The 26,971-nt window shown below is 36.5% G+C and overlaps 1 protein-coding gene across 1 annotated transcript in view; it reads right to left on the reverse strand.

Annotated features, from left to right (window-relative positions):
- ANKRD31 (ankyrin repeat domain 31) overlaps positions 1–26,971 on the reverse strand; it is a gene marked incomplete at both ends in the record, with an annotated part of 205,417 nt that overhangs the window by 70,636 nt on the left and 107,810 nt on the right. The window contains 3 exons of the mRNA XM_081309099.1: positions 86–1,598; positions 2,549–2,601; positions 16,314–16,458. Coding sequence (XP_081165225.1) covers positions 86–1,598; positions 2,549–2,601; positions 16,314–16,458 — 1,711 coding nt within the window. The remainder of the gene's footprint in view (positions 1–85; positions 1,599–2,548; positions 2,602–16,313; positions 16,459–26,971) is intronic.

Below are 26,971 nucleotides of genomic sequence, written 5' to 3' on the forward strand. Positions count from 1 at the left end.
GCATAGATTAAGTGAAATTCATTTGGAAATTTCTATAAAGTAAATCTATAGAAAATGTGTACAAATTGAGCGATACTACTAATACCTGATTTGTGAGAATTTTTCTTCTCTTCTACTTGATTAACAGATTGTGAGATGATGTTCATTTCTTTATTCATATTGTCAGTAGAATGAAAATCTATATTATGCATGGGCTCACTCTCTGTAAGGTCTTGCCTCTTTTTTTCAACTTTAGTTATTTTTACTCCTTGAGAATGGTCAACTGTAGGGAAAGGCTTGTTTGAAGAACTTGTAATTTGGCATTTTTTAGTGTCATTCCCTTTAGTGTCTTGTTTCTTTTCTATACACACCCCTTCCACAATATGTTTTTCCGTCTGATTCATTAAAGGAGTTGGTTCTCTGGGGCTATTATCCTGAGGCTTTTCTACTAGCTCCACATGACTAGTCTCCTTTGAAACTTCATGTATTGAGAGTGTTCTTGTATAAGCCTTGGAAGTTTGCTCAGGATTGCCATGTGAGTGATCAAAAGATGCTCCATACATGCATTGTACATGGTTTGCAATATGTTTATCAGAAATGACTACACTATCTGAATCAGAAAAATGAATAACTTCCTCTTGTTGAAGTGTGGTTAGACTGTTTAATGCCTTCTCCTGTGAAAAATGGTCTTCAGATAGTAAAAGCTGTTGAAAATCCATTTCTTTTCTATTCGTTAAGTTCTCCTCACAATTACAGTGGCTTTTACATTCTTTAGAACATATCACCTTTTCAGATGTTACAGTCTTCTCAGAAGTGTAGCAATCATTATCATTATCAAAATTTTCCTTTATAAAGGTTAGGAAAGAATTTTCCCATTTATTAAAGCGCTCTTTTTGTTTATTTGTGTTAATATGAAATTTATAAGGGCTGCAGGGTTGTTCTTGGTGAGCATGAAGCTGCTGATCTTCAGTAACAAGTGGTAACTTGATTTCTTTACATACTCTAAGTCCTGAGAAAGAAATAGTTTCAGGTTGGCCAGTGGATTGTAACTCCAAGAAATGCATTTCTGGACTATTTGACAAATCCAGACTGGGGGTATGTATTTCTTTGGACACGGAGTAAGTCTCGATATTATTATCTAATGCATTTTTCAGGCTTGACAGAGTAGGACTGGAAGGTTCACATGATTCTTCTGGAAGATCATTAGGGGTTTGGAGAATATGCTGTTGAGGAATAGCCACTCTGTTTATTCTCCTGGAAGAAGAGACAGCTATTGTCGGTCCTGAATGGCAGTGTCCATGATCCACATGAGTCCTTTTATGTATTGTGTTTCTTCTTCCTTTACCCTTGGACACATTTGTGCTGATTCCTTTGTCTTTATGGAGACTGACCTTACTGAGTCCTGTAGAGTGTATTTGGTCAACAGTTGATTTTTTACGCCTGGAATTACCAAATTTTGTGGGTTTGGTATCTTTTTGGTAATGTTCATATATATGTTCTTCATTTAAAAATAAATTCTCTTTGCTTCTTTTATTGACTTCTATATGTTCTGGTTTCTGTTTGTCAGAATTTTCATTACAAACAAACCCAATGTGATTTTCAGAACTGAATTTTGGTTTCTATAGAAACAAAATATACATAAGTGTTATTTTTTAATTGTACATCTATACTCAATTTAATCTCAATTTTTGATAAATGAAACTACTATTCCATTCAATTGTATCACTGAGTCTAGCAACAGAGCCTGCTGGAATATAGCTAACCTCATATTTCAAAAGAGCTAGACTATAGAAGAAAGGCTTAGGCTCAGTATGTTTCTAATCTTTATTTTCTATGTTCATTTTAATTCCTTTTTGCCAGTATTTAGCACTATTTATTTTACTAAATATAAACAACATTTTAATCTACTTAATTTTAATACGATTTTAAACTAATCAGAACAAAGTTTCCTTCACAAGGAAGCTTTACAAGAATGCTTTAGAAACATTCTCCTCTCCCAACTGTTATATAGCTAGAGCTAGAATTAGGAGAGTTTCATCCCCTGCTATCTGGGAGAAATATAGGCAGGGAGTAGAAAAGGGGCTTTAAAAACTAGAAGAGAGATATAATCTTAAACTGGTCTGTATAGAAAGAGTTTATTGTGAGCTGCTAAGATTAAAATGGGAACACTGCTTCATTGCACTCGCCACAACTCAAGTACCAGATGAAGAGTAACCACCCACCATGTAAATTTGAGGGATGGGCTGACACCTTTGACTCTTGTACTGTGCTTAGACTAGAGGAAATTCGATGTGGTTGATAAACCTCAGCCTCCATGAAGAAAAAAGAAACAAAGGAAATGGCTACCAATACATTAGTATAACCAGATATGCTACATTACTCAATTTCTTCTCAAACTAATAACCTAGAACTCTCTGATTCTCATGTAATTATCCAAAGTGTCATACAATAAAAAGTGAAGTCACTATTGCTGACTAATGTTTCAGCACTTTCTTTTCCCTTTGATAATCTATAAAATAACTAGCAGTTGCATCCCTATAAAAATGTTTATTACTAAACTCAGATATACCTTGTGCTGTTGTACATCGTCCAAATCTGCTGGGTCAGTGCTATTCCTTCGTGCTATAAGCAAAAAGAGAAAATAAAATAGCTTCCAATGGTCATACTCTAGTCGTTTAAAACCCATAAATACTTTGCCATAAGAAAACGGAGTAAAAAAAATGAAATTACACAATCATTTCATATTAAAATTGGAATACAGTTTATTATAATTTGTAATTTATTAAAAACCAAATACTATATCAACAGATGATTTCTATAGGAAAAGCAAAATAGAAACATCCCCCCCATAACTAATACTAAAGATAAGCACTGTACTCAGTATTTTTTATTTTCCCCACTGATATATTCAGATATGCCCTTCTCATTCAGTAAATTATGTGAGCTACTTTTAAAAGGCAAATATTATTTCATAATTAATTAACAATTTTCTAACATATTTGCATAATAAGGTCCTAGTTTGGATGTCACATTCTCTTCAATGCAAAACAATACATAGGAAAAATGGTTTTGAAAAAAAATTTTAGACTGGTAATAATGTACATTAAGGTATTTTTTTTCTTCCAGATATCTTTTTTTTTATTGGTTGTTCAAAACATTACAAAGCTCATGACATATCATCTTCCATACATTTGATTCAAGTGGGTTATGAACTCCCATTTGTTACCCCAAATACAAGTTGCAGAATCACATCGGTTACACATCCACATTGTTACATAATACCATATTAATGACTGTTGTATTCTGCTACCTTTCCTATCCCCTACTATCCCCCCTCCCCTTCCCTCTCATCTTCCCTTTCTACCCAATCTGCTGTTGTTTAATTCTCTCCCTTGTTTGTTTTTTTTCCCCTTTCCCATCACAAACTCTTATATGTAATTTTGTGTAACAATAAGCGTCTCTTTCCATTTCCATAGAGTTTCCCTTCTCTCTCCCTTTCTCCCACCCCACTCATCTCTGTTTAACGTTAATCTTTTCCTCATCCTCTTCTTCCCTGTTCTGATCTTATTTGCTCTCTTTATATCAAAGAAGACATTTGGCATTTGTTTTTTAAGGATTGGCTAGCTTCACTTAGCATTATCTGCTCTAATGCCATCCATTTCCCTGCAAAATCCATGATTTTGTCGTTTTTTAGTGCTGCGTAATACTCCATGGTGTATAAATGCCACAGTTTTTTAATCCATTCATCTATTGAAGGAAATCTAGGTTGATTCCAAAGTCTAGCTATTGTGAATTGTTCTGCTATGATCATTGATGTGGCAGTATCCCTATAGTATGCTCTTTTAAGGTCCTCAGGGAATAGACCGAGAAGGGCGATAGCTGGGTCAAATGGTGGTTCCATTCCCAGCTTTCCTAAGAATCTCCATACTGCTTTCCATATTGGCCGCACCAATTTGCAGTCCCACCAACAATGTACAAGTGTACCCTTTTCCCCACATCCTCGCCAGCACTTATTGTTACTTGACTTCATAATGGCTGCCAATCTTACTGGAGTGAGATGGTATCTTAGGGTGGTTTTGATTTGCATTTCTCTGACTGCTAGAGATGGTGAAAATTTTTTCATGTACTTATTGATTGATTGTATGTCCTCCTCTGAGAAGTGTCTGTTCAGGTCCTTGGCCCATTTGTTGATAGGGTTGTTTGATATCTTATTCTTTAATTTTTTGAGTTCTTTGTATATTCTGGATATTAGGGCTCTATCTTAAGTGTGAGGAGTAAAAATTTGTTCCCAGGATGTAGGTTTGCTGTTTACCTCTCTTATTGTTTCTCTTGCTGAGAAAAAACCTTTTAGTTTAAGTAAGTCCCATTTGTTTATTCTTGTATATAACTCTTGGGCTATGGGCGTACTATTAAGGAATTTGGAGCCCGACCCCACAATATGTAGATCGGAGCCAACTTTTTCTTCTATCAGGTGCAGAGTCTCTGATTTGATATCTAGCTCCTTGATCCATTTTGAATTAACTTTTGTGCATGGCGAGAGAAAGGGGTTCAGCTTCATTTTGTTGCATATGGATTTCCAGTTTTCCCAGCACCATTTGTTGAAGATGCTATCCATTCTCCATTGCATGCTTTTAGCGCCTTTATCAAATATAAGAAAGTTGTAATTTTGTGGATTGGTCTCTGTGTCCTCTATTCTGTACCATTGGTCCACCCGCCTGTTTTGGTACAGTACCATGCTGTTTTTGTTACTATTGCTCTGTAATATAGTTTGAAATCTGGTATGGCTATACCGCCTGATTCATACTTCCTGCTTAGAATTGCTTTTTATATTCTGGGTCTTTGGTTTTTCCATATGAAATTCACGATAGCTTTATCTATTTCTAAAAGAAATGCCGTTGGGATTTTGATTGGCATTGTGTTGAACCTGTAGAGAAATTTGGGTAATATTGCCATTTTGATGATGTTAGTTCTGCCTATCCATGAACAGGGTACATTTTTCCATCTTCTAAGATCTTCTTCCATCTCTCTCTTTAGGGTTCTGTAGTTTTCATTGTATAAATCTTTCACCTCTTTTGTTAGGTTGATTCCCAAGTATTTTATTTTTTTTGAGGATATTGTGAATGGGGTGGTTTTCCTCATTTCCATTTCAGAAGTTTTGTTGCTGATATACAGGAATGCCTTTGATTTATGCGTGTTGATTTTATATCCTGCCACTTTGCTGAATTCATTTATTAGTTCTAGTAGTTTCTTTGCAGACCCTTTTGGGTCTTCTAGGTATAGGATCATATCGTCCGCAAATAGTGATAATTTAAGTTCTTCTTTTCCTATTTTTATGCCTTTAATTTCTTTTGTCTGTCTAATTGCTCTGGCTAGTATTTCAAGGACTAAATTAAATAGAAGTGGTGAGAGAGGGCATCCCTGTCTTGTTCCAGATTTTAGCGGGAATGCCTTCAGTTTTTCTCCATTCAGATGATGCTAGCCTGAGGCTTAGCATAGATAGCTTTTACAATGTTGAGGTAAGTTCCTGTTATCCCCAGTTTTTCTAGTGTCTTGAACATAAAAGGATGCTGTACTTTGTCGAATGCTTTTTCTGCGTCTATCGAGATGATCATATGGTTCTTATCTTTGAGTCTATTGATGTGGTGAATAACATTTATTGATTTCCGTATATTGAACCATCCTTGCATCCCAGGGATGAATCCTACTTGATCATGGTGCACAATTTTTTTGATATGATTTTGTATTTGATTTGCCAGGATTTTATTGAGGATTTTTGCATCTATGTTCATTAGAGATATTGGTCTGTAGTTTTCTTTCTTTGAAGTGTCTTTGTCTGGTTTCAGGATCAGGGTGATGTTGGCCTCATAGAATGAATTTGGAAGAGCTCCTTCTTTTTCTATTTCTTGAAATAGCTTGTAAAGTATTGGTATTAATTCTTCTTTGAAGGTTTTGTAAAACTCTGCTGTATACCCATAAGGTCCAGGGCTTTTCTTGGTTGGTAGTCTTTTGATGGCTTCTTCTATTTCTTCCTTTGTTATTGGTCTGTCTAAATTGTGTGTGTCTTCCTGACTCAATCTGGGCAGCTCATATGACTTAAGAAATTTATCGATGTCTTCAGTGTCTTCTATTTTATTAGAATATAGGGTTTCAAAATACTTTCTAATTATCTTCTGTATTTCTGTACTGTCTGTTGTGATATAGCCTTTTTCATCCCATATGTTAGTAATTTGAGTTTTCTCTCTTCTTCTCTTCGTTAGCATGGCTAAGGGTCTGTTGATCTTATTTATTCTTTCAAAGAACCAACTTTTAGTTTTATCAATTTTTTCAATGTTTTTTTTTATTTCAATTTCGTTGATTCCCACTCTGATTTTAATTATTTCTTGCCTTCTGCTCTTTTTGCTGTTGTTTTGCTCTTCCTTTTCTAGGGCTTTGAGATGAAGTGTGAGCTCATTTATTTGTTGGTTTTTTCTTTTTTTGAGGAATGACCTCCAGGCGATGAATTTACCTCTTAAAACTGCTTTCATTGTGTCCCATAGATTCCGATATGTTGTGTCTGTATTTTCATTTATCTCTAAGAATTTTTTGATTTCCTTCTTTATGTCTTCTGTAACCCATTAATCATTCAGTAACATATTGTTCATTTTCCATGTGATGTAGGATTTTTCCTTCCTTCTTTTATCATTGATTTCCAGTTTCATTCCATTATGATCAGATAAAATGCACGGTATTATCTCCACCCCTTTATATTTACTGAGTGTTGCCCTATGGCATAATATACGGTCTATTTTTGAGAAGGATCCATGTGCTGCTGAGAAAAAAGTATATCCACTTGATGATGGTTGATATATTCTATATATGTCAGTTAAGTCTAGGTTATTGATTGTGATATTGAGTTCTATAGTTTCTTTATTCAACTTGTGTTTGGAGGATCTGTCCAATGGTGAGAGAGGTGTGTTGAAGTCACCCATAATTATTGTGTTGTGGTCTATTTGATTCTTGAACTTGAGGAGAATTTGTTTTATGAATGTTGCAGCACCATTATTTGGTGCATAAATATTGATAATTGTTATGTCTTGTTGGTGAATGGTTCCTTTTAACAGTATATAATGTTCTTTCTTATCCCTTTTGATTAACTTAGTCTTGAAGTCGATTTTATTCGATATGAGGATGGCCACCCCTGCTTGCTTATGAGGACCGTGTGCATGGTATATTTTTTCCCAACCTTTCACCTTCAGCCTGTGTATGTCTTTTCCAATCAGATGTGTCTCCTGGAGGCAGCATATTGTTGGATTTGTTTTTGTAATCCATGTTACCAGCCTATGTCGCTTTATTAGAGAGTTTAAGCCATTAACGTTTAGAGTTACTATTGATATATGGTTTGTACTTCCTGCCATGTTTGATTATTTATCTTTTTTTTCTAATTTAGTTTGTTTCTCCATGATTAGCTTTCCCCCCGTCCTCTGTCTTTACTGAGGCACTTCCCACTGATGGTTTTGGTTATTGTTTGTCATTTCTTCCTCGTGTAGTGTTTTGCTCAAGACGCTTTGCAATGCTTGTTTTCTGGCTGAAAATTCTTTTAACTTTCGTTTATCATGAAAGATTTTTATTTCGTTGTCATACCTGAAGCTTAATTTTGCTGGATACAGAATTCTTGGTTGGCATCCATTGTCTTTCAGTGTTTGAAATACGTTGTTCCAGGATCTTCTTGCTTTCAGAGTCTGTGATGAAAAATCCGTTGTTAACCTTATTGGTTTACCCCTGAATGTAATCTGCCTCCTTTCTCTTGTAGCTTTTAATATTTTCTCTTTGTTTTGTATATTGGATATCTTCATAACAATGTGTCTTGGCATTGGTCTAATGTGATTTTGTGTGCTCGGTGTCCTGTATGCATCTACAATTTGTATATTCGTTTCCTTTTTTATTTCTGGAAAGTTTTCTGTAATTATTTCATTCAGCAGGTTACTCATTCCCTTGGTTTGAATCTCTGTGCCTTCCTCTATCCCGATGACTCTTAAATTTGTTTTTTTTTGTTATCCCATATCTCTTGGATGTTTTTCTTATGATTTTAAAGCAGCCTTTCTGAGTTGGCTAGACTCTTTTCAAGATGATATATTTTGTCTTCATTATCTGACGTTCTGGTTTCTACTTGCTCCACTCTGTTAGTGATACTCTGATTTGAGTTTTTAATTTGGTTTATCGTTTCCTTCATTTCTAGAATTATTGTTTGATTTTTTTATAATCTCTATCTCCTGATAAAGATGCTTAACTTCTTATCTGTTTATGTAATTCATTTTCAATATATTCTTTCACTGTTTGAATTTGCTGTCTTGTATCCTCTTTAAGGTTCCATTCCATCTAAGGTATTCCTTGAGTTCCTTATATGACCATTTTTCTGATGGCTCTAGGTCCTCCTGAATATTTAGGCTGTCCTGCATTGTTTGTACTCCTTTTCTTCCTTGCTTTTTCATGCTGCTCATGTTACTTCTTGTTCTGTTTGCCTGCTGAGTTACTGTTTACTCCTATAAATTTATTTGATGCTTGGGAGAAAAGGTATTAGAAGGGAAGGGAAGAAGTCACTAAAGAGAATGAGAGTAAGCAGATAGAATTCAAGGAAGGGGGAATAAGAGAATTGAAAAGTAATGAAAAGACAAATAATAATAAAAAAACAAAAATTTAAATTTAAAAATAAAATAAAATAATAAAAAAATTTTTAAAAAATTAAAAAAAAATATTTACAAACAACAACAAAAAAATGAAAATGAAAAAAAACCCAAATTAAAAAAAATTAATAAATGCAGTCTTAGAGTTTGATTAACTTCTCTTCTTGTAGGTGGAGCTGTGCCCACTGGGCAAGCTTCTCCTCTCAATACGCGGGAACCAATCACTGTGCAGCAGCTCTTCCTCCCAGACTGGGCGGGTCTCCAATCCTGGGTTCCTAGGGCCTTCTGTTGTGTCTAGACACTTCCCCTCTTTTCCTCAAGCCAGGCCCCTCTCACTGGTGACGCTCACCACAATATTGGCTACACGCCAGGTCTGCTGCTCCTGGGAGCTCTGTTTTCATGAACGCCTGGGCACACTCTCCCTGTTTGCCATTCCCTCAGACCCTAAGTTTGTAGGGCTTGGGGCTGAGAACCCCCAGCGAATTTGCTTGCCCTCCAGTAGCCACGCCCCCGGTAGCTGGTGCAAGGGACCTCAGTTTTCAGCACTATTGGGAGCGGTAGCCGGGAGTTCCGCGCTGCCAGTCCCACGCAACTGCGGATTCCGGATTCCCTTGGTCTGGCTATCACGCTCACGGGAGAGCTGGGAGGGGGGAGGGGCCCTTATCGTTTTCCCGCTGTGTGGAGAGGGAAGGCTTGGGGATTACACACCTGTTGCCGCTGGTTTCAATGAATTTATCTCCTCCGCCGCGTTTTGGTGACGTCAGTTCTCTGTCATGGTGGTATCCCATGCAAATGGTGACAGTTCCTTCCCTTTGCCGGGTAACCAAAGCAACGGGTGGGTCCTGACTGTCTCTCCCAAGCCCCGTTTCAATCCTGTGACCACTGCCTATGAAGGCTCGGTTGGCATTTACTTCCGTGGGATGAGAAGGGCCGACCAGTTGTTTCGGCGGGATGTTTAGTGCTGAGTCATAGTGGTTTTTCTGCGAGAAGCAGGCGAACGAGAGCTTGAATGCAGCCGATCCCGGCTCGGTGTGTGTTCTGAGAGGCCCGGACTGTTTGCCCCAGATCCAGGTCAGCTCTGCATTGCCTAGTGATCCTGAGCAAACAGCATTTAGACAGTTTACGACTGCCTATGCCCGCGCAGCTGAAGAGGTCAGAGATTTGATCTCTCCGTGCCCGCCACCATGTTGAAATCCTCCTTTAAAAATAATCTGTTTTTTATTGATCTGGCGTCACCAAATTACTGTCAACTCCTGGTGCTGTTTGCCTTGTAGAGGAGTCTTCTGCTGCTGAGCACTATAGTGTGCACCTGGAGTCACAGTTACTCAGAAAGCTAAGGTGGGAGGATGGAGCCCAGGAATTCAAGACTAGCCTGGACAGCATTGTAGGATATCATCTCAAAATAAATAAATAAATAAAATAAACAAATACAGTGACGTTCTCTATTATAATAGAAGAGTGTTTTGATATAGGTCTTAGTCTTTCATTAATAACATTTAAACAATTACATTTATTGAGCAAGTAAAGAATTTATAAAAATAAAAGGCTACAAAATAATACAATGGATCCAAAGATTTTTGAAGGAAAACCAGTCTCAAGACTGTATAGTCAGACTGCTATATATTACATCTAATTTTCAATTGCAGACACATCCAACAGTAATTATAAGATATGTCTCGTATTGAATAAAACTCAGCTGGGATGTATTTTAAAATGTATCTCTAAAGCCAGCAAAATATCTTTCCCAGTAGAGTTATCAAAGTGCTTGTGATGACAATCACTAACCATGATAGATATGTAATATCTATTAGTAATCTTCTTGGATATCCTTCTTGAAAAAGCCTGGGCTATATCTTTTTAATATACTCTCATAGTGCCTATGCATTTCTTTATCACACTGTTCATTGTAATTGTTTGCTATCCTTGTTTCTTATTCATTTTGCATTATTAGGCTCTTCCACTATAAACTGCTTGACACATAGTAATCCATAAATGAATCAATGAATGAATGTTCAGAGAAAACAGATTAATTCCTATGGAAGTAATTGAGAGGACACTGTTTTGTTTGCCCAGAACTTATCCTGATAGGCAGTTCTCTGAAGAGGAAGTCTTTTGTTTCCTGCTGTCTAGACCCCTGAAAATGCCTTTACTCCTAACTTTTCTAAGGCCTGGATTTCAGTTTTTATTCCAATTATTGAGATTTCCTGTAAAGAGACATACTTTTCTGCTTAAGTTGATTGCTTGCCACCAAAGAATTCTTAAAACAGAACTCTTAAAATTGCAATCAAAGAACTAATATGATAGGCATAGCTGTATTATTGATTCCTAGGGTGACACACAGTACTTTAGCAAAGGATGAATTTCTACTGCCACCCTAAATCAGGTTCTAAAGGGAGGGAACTACTGGACTTGTAGGGAGGCCCACTCACCTTATGTCTAGAAGGATTCTCAGTCCTAAACCCTCCTAGGCACAAAGGGGAAATTCCAAGAGTAGAAGATCATTATTCAAGATAATAATACTCAAAGGTCTATGGGAGAAAAAAAAACCTTGGGAAATTTTGTTAAAAATATAGTTTATTTGCTGACTTTTTATTCTTTTAATGAATGAGCTCAATGAATAAGCTCATAGAGGGACACTATGAAGGCAGTGCTAAGAGGAAAGTTCACTGCATTGAGCTCATTCATTAAAAGAAAAAAAAGTCAACAAATAAATGACCTAACATTATATGTTAAAGTCATAGAAAAAGAAGAACAACCAACACCAAAACTACTAGAAGACATGAAATAATTAAAACCAGGGTGGAAATCAATGAAATTGAAACAAAAAAAAATCAAAAATTTGATAAAACAAAAAGCTGGTTTTATGAATAAATAAGTAAAATTGACAAACCCTTAGCTACCCTAACAAAAAGAAGGCGACAGAAAATTCAAATTACTAAAATTTGTGATGAAAAAGGAAATATCACAACAGACACTACTGGAATACAGAAGACAATTAGAAGCTATTTTAAAAACTTATACTCCAGTAAAATAGATAACCTCGAAGACACCGACAACTTTCTAGAGGCATATGATCAACCCGAACTGAGTCAAGAGGACATACACAATTTAAACAGGTAAATTTCAAGCAAGGAAATAGAAGATGACATCAAAAGCTTATCAACCAAGAAAAGCCCTGGACCAGAGGGATTCACAGCTGAATTCTACAAGACCTACAAAGAAGAATTAATAACAATTCTCCTCAAATTATTCCATGAAATAGAAAAGGAGGGAATGCTTCCAAACTCATTCTATGAGGCTAGTATCATCCTGATACCAAAACCAAGCAGAGACACATCAAAGAAAGAAAATTTCAGGCTAATATCAGTGATGAACATAGATGAAAAAATTCTCAATAAAATTCTGGAAAATTGCATGCAAAAATGTATTTAAAAAATAGTGTACTATGATCAATTGGGGTTCTAGGTTGGTTCAACATATGGAAATCAATAAATGTAATTCATCACATCAATAGACTTAAAGTTAAGAATCATATGATTATATCAATTAATGCAGAGAAAGCATTTGACAAAATAAAGCACCCTTTCATGTTCAAAACACTAAAAAACTATGAATAGTAGAAATATACCTCAACATTGTAAAAACTATATATGCTAAACCCAAGGTCAATATCATTCCAAATGGAGAAAAATTGGAAATATCTCTCTAAAAATTGGAAACAAGACAGGGATGCCCTCTTTCACCACTTCTATTCAACATAGTACTTGAAACTCTAGCCAGAGCAATTAGACAGAAAAAAGATACAAAAGGAATACGAATAAGAAAAGAAGAACTCAAACTATCATTATTTGCTGGACATGATTGTATTCTTAGAGGATCCAAAAAACTCCACCAGAAAACTTTTAGAATTGATATAAAATCAATACACATAAACCAAAGGCATTTTTATACATCAGTGATGAATCTTCTGAAAGAGAAATTAGGAAAACTACCCCCCCAAAAATACTTGGGAATCAATTTAACAAAAGGGCTGAAAGATCTCTATAATTAAGAAGATCTTAGAAGATAGAAAGATTTCCCAAGCTCTTAGACAGGCAAAATTAATATTGTCAAAATGGCCATACTACCCAAAGCGCTATACAGATTCAATGTGATTCCAATTAAAATCCCAATGTCATTCCTTATAGAAATAGGAAAAGCAATCATGAAATTTATTTGGAAAAAAAGAGACCTAGAATAGCTAAAGCAATCCTTAGCAAGAAGAGTGAAGCAGGAAGCATCACAATACCAGACTTCAAACTATACTACAAAGCAATAGTGACAAAAACAGCATGGTATCGACACCCAAACAAACACAAAGACCAATGGTACAGAATAGAAGACACAGAGACAAACCCACACAAATACAGTTATCTCATACTAGACAAAGGTGCAAAAACCATTTATTGGAGAATAGATAGCCTCTTCAACAAATGGTGCTGGGAAAACTGAAAATCCATATGCAACAAATGAAATTAAACCCCTATCTCTCACCACGCACAAAACTCAAATCAAAGTGGATCAAGGACCTAGGAATTAGACCAGAGACCCTGTGTCTAGTAGAGGAAAAAGTAGGCCCAAATTTTCTTCACGTTAGATTAGGCCCCAAATTCCGTAACAAGATTCTTAAAGTTCAAGAAATAAAATCAAGAATCAATAAATGGGATGGATTCAAACTAAACAAAGGTTTTTCTCAGCAAAAGAAGCAATCAATGAGGTGAAGAAAGAGCCTACATTTTGGGAGCAAATTTTTGCCACACGCATGTCAGATATGGCACTAATCTCCAAGATATATAAAGACCTCAAAAACTTAACACCAAAAAAACAAACAACCCAATCAATAAATGGGCTAAGGAGCTGAATAGACACTTTTCAGAAGAAGAAGTACAATCAATCAACAAATATGTGAAAAAATGTTCAACATCTCTAACAATTAAAGAAATGCAAATCAAAACTAAGATTTCAGCTCACTCCAGTAAGAATGGCAGCTATTAAGAATATAAATGACAATAAGTGTTGACAAGGATGTGTGGGAAAAGGTATACTCATACATTGCTGGTGGGACTGCAAACTGGTGCAACCAATCTGGAAAGCAGTATGGAGATTCCTTGGAAAACTTGGAATGGAACCACCATTTGACCCAGCTATCCCACTCCTCAGTCTATATCCATAGGACTTAAAATCAGCATACTACAGTAAGGCAGCCACATCAATGTTTACAGCAGCACAATTCACAATAGCTAAACTGTGGAACCAACCTAGATGCCCTTCAATAGATGAATGGATAAAAAAACTGTGGTGTGTGTGTGTGTGTGTGTGTGTGTGTGTGTGTATTTATATATGTATGTGTGTATATATATATATATATATATATATATTTAGATAGATAGATAGATAGATAATGGAATGTTACTTGGCATTAAAAGAGAATAAAATTATGGCATTTGCAGGTAAATGGATGGAGTCGGAGAATATCATGCAAAGCAAAGTAAGCCAATCCCAAAAAACTAAAGGCCAAATATTCTCTCTGATAAGTAGATGCTGGTCTATAATAGTGGGGGGTGGGGGCATGGGGAAAATGGAGGAACTGTGATTGGGCAAAGGACAGGAGGGAAAGAGAGGGAGCATGGGCGCAGGAAAGATGGTGGAATGAGATGGAAATCATTACCCTAGGTACATATGACTACACATACAGTGCAACACTACATTGTGTACAACCAGAGAAATGAAAAGTTGTGTGGAAATTGTGTACAATTAAAATATGTGTGTGTGTGTGTGTGTATATATATTATATATATATATATAAATATATATAATATATATATATGCAGCTGAGCATGGTGGCACATGCCTGTAACCCCAGTGGCCTGGGAGGCTGAGGCAGGAGGATTGCATGTTCAAAGCCAGACTCAGCAAAAGCGAGGCATTAAGCAACTCAGTGAGACCCTGTCTCTAAATAAAATACAAAATAGGTTGGGAATGTGGCTCAGTGGCCGAATGCCCCTGAGTTCAATCCCAGGTACCTGTCCCTGCAAAAAAAAAAAGTGAATGAGCACAAACACCTCTCTTGAATGGAAAGAACTTTTCTTTTTTGTTCCAGAGGACTGACACACCATTTATTTGCTGAATGCCTACTCGGTACAAGGCACTTTAGTATTTATCAGGACACAAAACAAAATTCTTTCCTTCATGGAGCTTAATCTACAAGGGGAAAATAAAAATGAAAACATAAGTCAATTGGCTAATGTGTTTAAAAATTTTTTTAAAAAGCCAATTGCCTAATTTATCAATAGATTAAGTACTAAGAGAAAAGACTAAATAGAGCAGTATAAGAGGGACTGAAAGGAGTGTAGTGGTTCCAAAAATATGTCCATAATTTTTTGATATTCTCTTCAAGAGGAGGAGCTTAATTATTTCCTTGAGTGGAGGCCAGACTTAGTGACTCACTTTTAACAAACAGAATATGGCAAAAGCAATATTATATCACTTCCAAGATTAGGTTACAAAAAGACTGGTTTTCTTTTTTGGTACATTCTCTCTCTCTCTCTGGGATCACTTGCTCTGAACTAACTGGCAGGCTGTCAGCAGTCCTATGGAGAAGTTCCTGTGACAAGTAACTAAAGCCTCCAGATGATAATCAGCAAGGAATACAGGCCTGCCCACAACAATGTGAGTAAACCTGAAAATAATTTTCCTGCTCTAGTTCAGCCTTGAGATGGCTATAAACCTGTGAAAGATCCTAAACTAGAACTACTCAGCTAAACTGCTCCTAGATTCCTGATGCTCAGAAACTATGTGAGATAATACCTGCTTGTTGTTTTAAGCTATTAAATATCAGGGTGACTGTTAACTAGCAATAGATAAGTAATATAGTAAGGGCATGAAGGGGTCAGTTTCAGTATTAAGTAGATGGCCCAGACCTCATTGAGAAGGTGACATTTGAACTAAGACCTAAGGAAGGTGAGGAAGGCATTTCTGAGAAACACCAAGGAGGCCAGTGTGACTGCAGTTGAGTACTGGAAGTAGTGGTTGGAGAATGAGGTTGCGTAGTAGGATGGTCAGTGATATAGAAACTTAAAAGACACAGGCTTGTATTCCAGATTAAAGAGAATCTGCATGTTTTGAGCAGAAAAAATACTGTGATATTCCAAAAATATTTGCACTGTAGTATAAAGAATATGCTATATATTTAAATTATTTTTATATAATTTTTTGTTAATCACACATCAAATTCTTTTGTAGTTCAATTTAACAGTGTAATGGATAAGAGGGCAAAATATAGCTAGAAGAATGGATATAAATAATTCTGATCATATTTACTAAAATGGATACAACCAAATTTAATTTATATCACATCACATAACTCAGTCAAAGAATTGTGAAAGAAAAAAGCATAAGTTTATAAACGGTTCCTTAATTGTTTAAATATACAACCTGGGGGAAAATATTATCTTTCTTTTTTCTTTTAGAGTCCTTTCTTTATGTGCACATGAAACAAGTCAGTGTGGTTTATTAAAATGGAGTCAAGGCATGACTGATAGATTTTCTCAATACTTATGAGGAAAATAAATTTATTTAATTTTATAACTCTCTATCAACACAATAAACATCTATAACAGGGAAGCTTAATCTTACCTGATATAAGACATCTTTGATGTTTAGGAACATGTCTTTCAAGGAGACGCTTCATACAAGAATCTTTGGCTTCTTCTAAAGCACACTTTCCATTGGTACTTCTAAATAATGGATCAGCTCCATTTAAAAGAAGTAACTCTGCCACCTAGAAGAAGATTGTTCATGTGAGAAAGCCCAGACAAAGCATATATTATTGTAAATGTGTGCTAGCATACAACCCTAAGCAACACCAAATGTTTCTCTCAATGGCAGAGTATGGGATTATCTATCAGATCTTTGCCCAAGGAAAACAAAAAATATAACGCAGTTTCTACAGAATCATAATTTGCTGATATACAAATTCATTTTCTCACCAAAGAAGACTGAAAGACAGAAAGAAAGGAGGGAGGCACAAGTGAGGGAGGGGGAAAGAGGGAAATGAGAAAAGTAGGAAGGACGGAGAGTGAGGGAGGAAGTAAGTTGGGGCAGAAATATTGTGATTCAACTGCTGGTGAAATGAAGCTAGTAAATACACAAAGACTTAGAATTGGGTTCTACAGTGGCAATATAATTTTAAGAGGTTCCAAGAGACAGTCATGTCTTTCTTCTATACCTGTGTATACTTACAGATGGCACTGCCTGTGAGGTAGAAACAGGCTAATTCTTACTCTGTAACCAGTTTTGTAGTAACCTACTCAATGCACCTCTCCCTGTCTACTCCCACCCACTACTGCTCATGTACATATTTTATCACAGTGCCCAATATATTTTGTATTATACTTATTTCATATATGTGTATGTTTCCTATTGTACTCAAGTTTCTTGAGGGTGAGATTATGGTTTTTTCTATTAAATTAATTACATCTGAATAGGAAATTGATGAATAGTTTTTTAAAAAAGAAAGTTCAGAAGAATATGGAATTAAAAGTTTCCTTCCTCTACCCCTGTCTCCCAGTCATCTTATATTTTTTTCCCCTGAGTCAGTCCTGATTACAGTTTCCTCAGAATTTTTCCAGAATTAGTCTAGTCCAACAGGTATGAAAGTATGTATACATCATATGTATATATAGAGATTTTTCTTACACAAGGGGCAACTTGTTAAATACACTCTGTATCTTGCCTTCTTTTCCCCACCCTCCCAAAAGAGTCCTTGGAGATTGTTCCCTCTTGGTATAGACTGTACTTCCTCATTCTTTGTAGCAGCTGAGTAACATAGTCTATTATATGAATGTACTATAATTTATTTAACTAGTACCCAATTCATTAATGTTCAGTTGCTTCAAAGTTTTTGCTACACATACAATATCTTAATTGTCTTTGTAAACCCAATGCCTTTCTTGGTATCTGGCATAGAGTAAGTGCTCAAAAGTGTTGTTTAACAAAAGAATAAGAGAGGACTGGGGGTGCTGGGGTTGTATCTCAGTGGTAGAGTGCTTGCCTAGATTGTGTGAGACACTGGGTTCAATCCTCAGCACCACATAAAAATAAGTACATAAAATAAAGGTATTGTGTCCATCTACAACTAATTTACATATATATACGTGTATGTGTGTGTTTGTGTGTGTGTATGTATGTATGTATATGTGTGTGTGTGTGTGTGTGTATATATATATATATATAAATAAAATGGGAATGTGGCTCAGTGGCAAAACACTTGCCTAGCATGTATAAGGCCCTGGGTTTAATCCCCAGGAACACACACACACACATACACACACACACACACATGTGTGCGCGCACAAGAGAGAGAGAGAGGCAGAGAGGGAGAGAGAGAGAAAAGCAGAGGGAGATTTTACATGCACAGAGAAAGGAAAAGGTCACGTGAAGATGCAGGAAGATATTATTGTGATGAAGTCTTAAAGTCAAGAAAAGAAGAACTCCAAGCCGCTACCAGAAGCTGAAAGAGGAGGGAGTAAAGCCCAGTCAACATCTTGATTGTAGCTAAGTGATATTGACTTTGGACTTTTGGACTCCAGGACTATGAGAGAATACTTTTTTTTGTTATTTTAAGCCATGCAGATTGTGATAATCATTTATAGCAGTCATAGGAAACCAATGTAGACTTTGGTACCAGGAAGTGGGGTGCTGTTGTAACAGATACCAAAAATGTGGAAATAATTTTGGAATTGAACAATGAGAGACTAAAAGAATTTTGAGAAACTCAGTAAGAAAAGTCTTGATTACCTTGAACAGGCATTTGGTAGAAATAAAAGTCTTCATTAAAGACTTGATCCAGGGAGGGCGGAAGAGGCCCTTTACAGAAAACCAGTATCAGCTCAGAAAATGCATATGTAGGTGCTGGGCATAATGAAGTTCAGTGGTGGAGTGCTTGCCTAGCATGTGTGAGGAACTGGGTTGAATCCTCAGTACCACATACAAATAAACAAATTAAATAAAAGGTATTATGTCCATTTACAACTAAAAATACTTTAAAATTTCATAAGAAAAAGAAAATGCATATATAATCATAAGCAAAATACTGGTATAGGAAAATATTAACAGTACTATTTTGGCATAACCTCAGAAGGAAATGTAAAGCATGTTTTTAAGAAACTGGAGGAAAACAGATCATAGATAGATAGATATACAGAGTAGCAGAGAAATGAGATGAACTGTCCAACAGTTATATGGAAAGCAGAACTTGTAAGTGGTAACTTGAACATTTAGCTGAGATTTCTAAGTAAAGTATTGAAGGTACAACCTGGTTTCTTCTTAAGGCTTATAGTAAAGTGTGAGAAAAAAAAGATAAATTGAGGAAAGAACTGTTAGGCAAAATGAAATAAGCACTTGGTGATTTGGGAAATATTGACTATCTAGATTGGAAAAATGATAACATCTAGAGATTAACTGTAAGAAAGTATGCTCTAGAGAGGCCAACGGTATGACTGGAAAACTTTTTGCTAGTACTAAAGAGGCTAGGTATGTGATCCACAGACCCATTCAACCATGTCAGCAGAAGCCAATAATATAGATGGGATTATGGAAAGATCTGCAGAGGATCCTCTTGTCCATTGTGTATATTCTTCAAATATAGTTAGGAGATTCACAAGTTTTTTTTAACGCTGTGCCAGCAAAAACACTGTACCCTTGGACTGAAAAAGAATGAAATGAAAAACTGCTTAATTCTACAGGCAAGAAACAGGTGAAAACCACTCACCTGCAAATATATGCTACCTTTCAAAAGAAAAGGAAGGATAACACCAAAAGCAGAGCCTCAGGCCAACAGCTAGCAATGAATGGAGACTGACAACTGGCTGTGATATAATAGAGGCAGACTAGCTAGAAGCTTAATGTACAGTCAAGGAGAGTCTGGCTAAAACTACGGTCATCCTGGTAGTCCAGAGGACTGTGTATGCCCAAGTCTGTGTCATCTGAGAGACCAGAGAGCGAACTTCTGAATGAGCAATCTCTGGATGAATGCAGACCAAACTCATGTACTTCCTGAATCGTGAACACAGTCTATAGGCTACACTAAATCCAACAGTAAAAGGTGAAAACGTGACCCGCTAAGCCTAGGCAGGCCCAGGACAGCTCCGTCAACACCCGCAGAGCCCACACTGGGTCTGAGCTGCATCTTTGAACATATCACCCAATGCCACTGCCTGGGTCCCCCCTACCCGACTTGACACTCCATCACTAAAAGCAGCCACCTCCATCTTGGGACACCTTCATGGCCATCTTTAGTTGTGGCAACTCCCAGCTTGGAACATGGGCTGGGCAGGTATCCATAGTCCCCATCTCCCCCCTCTCCCTGGCAGCCAGCCACTAACCCCACCCAGTGACTTCCCAATAAAAAACAGCTCTCCAAGACAGGTTTGCAGCCCCTAGAGCACAACCCACAAGACCTCCTGAGAAAAAGGTCTCCAACCAGGAAGTAGAAAGTGAGAGGGTAAATGAGACATGGTTTAGAGACTAAATTAGAGTCCAGAAACTGTGAGGTCTACAAGCAATATAAGGAGATAAGACCAGGCTACCACATCACACAAGTGGACCCCAAAGGAAATCCTTGGGGTACAGGCTTATTAGGGACTGGCTGGTGCCATACTCCACTTCCAGGGGCCCTGAACCCAAGACCAACCCTCCAACCCTGGAAACCTTCAACATAGTGAGGGTGGAGATACCAGCAAGTAACAGAAAACACCACTTATTGGATGAGAAGAGAAGCAATAAAGATACTGAACTCCAACAAAAACAATCCTTGTTTCTTCCTTTTTTTAAAAATTGTTTTGTTTTAGTTGTGGTTCTTTTTTTTTTTTTTTAGAGAGAGTGAGAGAGGGAGAGGGGGAGGGGGAGAGAGAGAGAGAGAGAGAGAGAGAGAGAGAGAGAGAGAATTTTTAATATTTATTTTTTAGTTCTTGGCAGACACAACATCTTTGTTGGTATATGGTGCTGAGGATCGAACCCGGGCCGCACGCATGCCAGGCAAGCGCGCTACCGCTTGAGCCACATCCCCAGCCCCTTGTTTCTTCCTTTAGGACTCCCACACACACACCTATTTTCCCACCCTCACATTTAACATTTGTGAAACCAAGTACTCTGCATTAATTAGGATACTGAGGACTGGGATGTCTGAATAGTATATTACAGTTGTGTTGTATATTCTTTTATTTCATATTTTAATATTTATGTTTATTTGTTTTATATACTGTTTTGTCTTCCCACTTACTTGTTTTCCCAAAATCACTTCCTCTCTCTTCCCCTGATACTAGCCATCTTCTTTAGATTCCTTTTTCACACTTCCTAAGATCTAGTTACTCTATCTCCTCACCTCCTACCCCCTTAACATCACATTTTACACCTCACCCATGGTTCTCTATCCACCATCAGGAACTGTAAACTCTTCTTCAAACCTACTGTTTATGTTGTAAAAATTAATTGAACTCAGCATTTCTGTATATTGTGACAAAGCTATAAACACCTTAATAGCAACCATTTGGTTTAAGGTTGTATGCTGGTTGTACTGGGATCTGCTAACATTGTTCTTCCCATAAAAGGAGAGGTATTAGAACACTGCAGGGACACTATAAGCCTAAACCGTAAAAACCAGTAACGCTGTGGATCTTCAGTGCTAGAAGGAAAGATACACAAACAACATGAAAAAAAAACAAGGGAAAAAATGCCGCCCCCCCAAAATCAAGATACAACATTATTATAATCCATGGCTAGCACAATAGAAGAAATGAGAGAGAAGGAGTTCAGGATGTACATAATTAAAATGTTCTGTGAATTAAAGGATGATATAAGAGAACAAGTACAGGCAGCAAAAGATCATTTCGATAAAGAGCTACACAAGCAAATACAGAAAGCAAAACATTATTTCAATAAGGAGATGGAGGTTCTGAAAAAAATGAACAGAAATCCTTGAAATGAAAGAAATAATAAACCAAATTAAAAGCTCACTAGAAAGCAACACCAACAGATTAGACCACTTGGAAGACAGGACCGAAGACAATGAAGACAAAATATATAATCTCATAAAGAATTTAGGTCAGACAGTAAAGATGATAAGAAACCATGAGCAGAACATTCAAGAAATATGGGATAACATAAAAAGACCTAATTTAAGAGTTATTGGGATAGAGGAAGGCATAGAGTTCCAAACCAAAGGAATGAGCAATTTATTCAATGAAATAATATCAGAAAATTTCCAAACTTGAATAATAAATTGGAAAAACAAATACAAGCGCCTAACAGGACACCAAAGGTACAAAATCACAACAGATGCACACCAAGGCACATTATAATAAAAATGCCTAGCATACAGAATAAAGAAAACACCTTAAAACCCATGAGAGAAAGAAATCAAGATTACATATAGGAGGAAAACAATTTTAACCCAGATTTTTTAACCCAGATCCTGAAAGCTAGAAGATCCTGGACAACATATACCAAGCTCTTAAAAAAATGGATGTCAACCAAGAATCTTATATCCAGTAAAATTAAGCTTTAGATTTGATGATGAAAAAAAAACCTTCCATGATAAAAGTTAAAAGAATTTACAACTAGAAAGCCTGCACTACGGAACGTCCTCAGCACAAATATTCCATGAGGAGGAAATGAAAAACAACAATGAAAATCAGCAAAGGGAGGTATTACACTAAAGGAAAAGCTAATCAAAGGAGAAACCAAGTTGGTTAAATACCAAAAATAAACAAGAATGGCTAGAAATACAAATCATGTTTCAATAATAATCCTGAATGTTAATGGCCTAAACTCACCAATCAAATGACGTAGACTGGGTTGGGGTATGGCTCAATGGTAGAGAGCCACACCTACCTAGTACATGTGAGGCTCTGGGTTCAATCCTTAGCACCACATAAAAATAAATACATAGAGGTACTGTGTCTAACTACAACTAAAAAATAAATATTAAAAAAAGAAATAGACTGGCAGATTGAATTAAAAAAAAAGACCCAACAATATGCTGCCTCCAAGAGACTCATCTCATAGGAGAAGTCATCCATAGACTAAAGGTGAAAGGTTGGGAAAAAACATACCATTCAAATGGACTTCGGAAGCAAGCAGGAGTGTGGGAGACCAACCTTACACGTGACTGAGTCACACTCCCCGGCTGGGTGCTGAGGCGCTCAGTCGCAGAAAAGAGGCAGAGCTTTCCCCACCCTTCTTGGGTTCGAAGGTCAGTGTCTCGTGCATGGGTGTGTCTTGCTACAGCTCCATGGGTGAAGCTATGCTCACCTGTTCCTTTGTAATATAACCCCTTGCCCTGTTTAGGATAGAATCTTCCATGGAAGTACCTTGTGTGTGTCCCCTTCTCTTACTGTGCTCCTGGGTGTGGCCTACCCAGGTGTCAGTCAACCTGCTGACAGTGGACATCATGAAGACAGACTCAGCCCCCTGAAACCTGACCCCTTGCCTCATTTGAATAGCTTCTCCTCAATAAAAGGGGTCAGCGCATGCTCTCGATCTCTCTCCTCCTGCGGACCTATAAGGTCAGAGGGGCCGTCACAGCGACCCCAAAGAAAAAGGTATTTGTGTCTCTTGTATGGTTATTTCGTGCAGCCCCATTATCCCAGTTTAACTGGAGTAACCCCTGAGCCTTTTAGTCTCGAGAACAGAAACCCAGCACAGGAGTTTCTATCCTCATATCAAATAAAGTAAATTTCAAGACAAAGGTGATCAAAAGGGATAAAGAAGGACATTTTATACTACCCAAGGGAACCATATATCAACAAGACATAACAATTATAAATATATATGTGCCAAAAAATGGAGCATCTACATTCATCAAACAAACTCTTATCAAGTTCAAGAGTCAAAGACTTACAACACAAAATTCTGGGTGACTTTAAAACACCTCTTTCACCACTGGATAGATCTTCCAAACAAAAGCTGAACAAAGAAATGATAGAACTCAATAAAACAATCGATAACTTAGACTCAACTGACATATAGAGAATATTTCATCATCAATGAGTGAATACACTTTCTTCTCAGCAGCACATGGATCCTTCTCTAAAATAGACCACATAGTATGCCACAAAGCAACACTTAGCAAATAGAATAAGCAGAGATACTACCCTACATTCTATCAGATCATAATGGAATGAAATTAGAAACCAATAATAAAATAAAAAAACAGAAGCTACTCAACACCTGGAGACTAAATAATATGCTATTGAATGAACAGTGGGTTGCAAAATATATCAAAGAAGAAATTAAAAAATTCTCAGAGGTAAATGAGAACACTAATACAACATCAAAATCTCTAGGACACTATGAAGGCAGTACTAAGAGGAAAGTTCATTGCATGGAGTTCATTCCTTAAAAGAAGAAAAAAATCAACAAATAAATGACCTAATACTGCATCTCAAAGGCCTAGAAAAAGAAGAATAAAACAACACGAAAAGCAGAAGACAGAAAATAATTAAAATTAGAGATGAAATCGAAACAAAAGAAACAATTGAAAAAAAATTGACAAAACAAAAAGTTGGTTCTTTGAAAAAAATAAATAAAATTGATAAAACTTTAGCCATGTTACTGAAGAGGAGAGAGAAAACTCAAATTACTAACATCCATGATGAAAAAGGTATATCACGACACACACTACCGAAATACAGAAGATAATTAGATATTATTTTGAAAATTTGTACTCCAATAAAATAAAAAATACTGAAGGCATCGGTAAATTTCTAGAGGCACATGATCTGTCCAAACTGAACCAGGATGATATACACAATTTAAATAGATAAATTTCAAACAATGAAATAGAAGATGCCATCAGAAGCCTACCAACCAAGAAAAGCCCAGGACTGGATGGATACACAGCTGAGTTCTACAAGACCTTCAAAGAATACCTATACCAATACTCCTCAAATTATTTCATGAAACAGAAAAGGAGGGAACACTTCCAAACTCATCCTATGAGACCAATATCACCCTGATTCCAAAACCAGGCAAAAACACACCAAAGAAAGAAAACCTCACACTAATATCTCTAATGAACATATAGGCAAAAATTCTCAATAAAAATCTGGCAAATTGCATACAAAAATATATACAAAAGATAGTGCACCACAATCAAGTGGGGTTCATCCCAGGGATACAAGGTTGGTTGGTTCAACATACAGAAATCAATAAATATAATTCATCACATCAGTAGACTTAAAGATAATGACCATCTCATTAGATGCAGAAAAAGCATTTGATAAAATACAGCATCCCTTCATGTTCAAAACACTAGGATAACAGGTATTTATCTTAACATTGTAAAATCTTTCTATGCTAAGCCCCATGTCAACATCATTCTAAATGGAGAAAAATTGAAAGCATTCCCTCTAAAAACTGGAACAAGACAGGGATGCCCTCTTTGACCACTTCTATTTAACATAGTTCTTGAAACTCTAGCCAGAGCAATTAGACAGAAGAAAAAAATTAAAAGGATACAGATAGGAAAAGAAGAACTCAAATTAGCACTATTTGCCAGTGATATGGTTCTATACATAGAAGACCCAAAAAAGTCCACGAGAAAACTTCTACAACTAGTAAATGAATTCGGCAAGGTATCAGGATATAAAATCAACACCCATAAATCAAAAGCATTTCTACATATCAGTGAATCTATATATCAGTGAATCAACTTACAAAAGAGGTGAAGGTCCTCTACAATGAAAACTACAGAAAGCTAAAGAAAGAAATTAAAGAAGACCTTAGAAGATGGAAAGATCTCCCTTGTTCTTGGATAGGCAGAATTAATATTGTCACAATGGCCTTACTATCAAAAGCACTATACAGATTTAATGCAATTCCAATCAAAATCCCAATGATGTTCCTCATAGAAATGGAAAAAACAGTCATGAAATTCATCTAGAAAACTAAGGACGCAGAATAGCTAAAGCAATCCTTAGCAAGAAGAGTGAAGTGGGTGGTATCACTATACCAGACCTTAAACTATACTACAGGGCTATAGTAACAAAAATGGCATGATATTGGCACCAAAATAGACCTTTAGACCAATGGTACATAATAGAAGACACAGAGTTTAACCCACATAAATACATTTATCTTATATTAGACAAAGGCACCAAAAAGATATACTGGAGAAAAGATAGCCTCTTCAACAAATGGTGCTGGGAAAACTGGAAACCCATATGCAACCAAATGAAATTAAGCCCCTCTCTCTCACCATGCACAAAACTCAACTCAAAGTGGATCAAGGACCTAGGAATTAAACCAGAGACACTATGTCTATAGAAGAAAAAGTAGGCCTAAATCTCCATCATGTCAGATTAGGCCCCGACTTCCTTAGTAAGACTCCTATAGTTTAAGAATTAAAATCAAGAATCAATAAAAGGAATGGATTCAAACTAAAAAGCTTCTTCTCAGAAAAAGAAACAATCAGTGAAGTGAACAGAGAGCCTACAGATTGGAAGCAAATTTTTACCACACGCACATCAGATAGAGCACTAATCTCTAGGGTGTGTAAAGAACTCAAAAATCTTAACACACACACACAAAAACAAATAGTCCATTCAATAAATGGGCCAAGGAACTGAAGAGACACTTCTCAGAAGATGATAGACAATCAATCAACAAATACATGAAAAAATGTTCAACATCTCTAGCAATTAGAGAAATGCAAATCAAAACTACTCTAAGATTTCATCTCACTCCAGTCAGAATGGCAGCTATTAAGAATACAAACAACAATAAGTGTTGGCAAGGATAGGGAGAAAAAGGTATACTCATACATTGCTGGTATAACCAATCTGGAAAGCAGTATGGAGATTCCTTAGAACCCACTTGAATCAAATGAATGAAATATGATATGTCAAGAGCACTGTAATGTTTTGAACAACTAATAAAAAATGAAAAAAGAAAACTTGGAATGGAACTACCATTTGACCCAGCTATCCCACTCCTCAGTCTATATCCCAAGGACTTCAAAACAGCATACTATAGGGACACAGCTACATAAATATTTATAAAAGCACAATTCACAATAGCTAAATTTTGGATACAACCTAGATACCCTTCAATAGATGAATGGATACAGAAAATGTGGTATATACACAATGGAATAATTCTCAGCATTAAAAGAGAATAAAGTCATGGCAACCAGGTAAATGGATAGTGTTGGAGAATATAATGCTAAGTAAAGTAAGCCAGTCCCTAAAAACCAAATGCCAAAGGTCTTCTCTGATATAAGAATGCTGACTTAT

The sequence above is a fragment of the Spermophilus citellus genome (assembly GCF_964194105.1).
Source record: "Spermophilus citellus genome assembly, chromosome: 1".
Taxonomy (NCBI): Eukaryota; Metazoa; Chordata; class Mammalia; order Rodentia; family Sciuridae; genus Spermophilus; species Spermophilus citellus.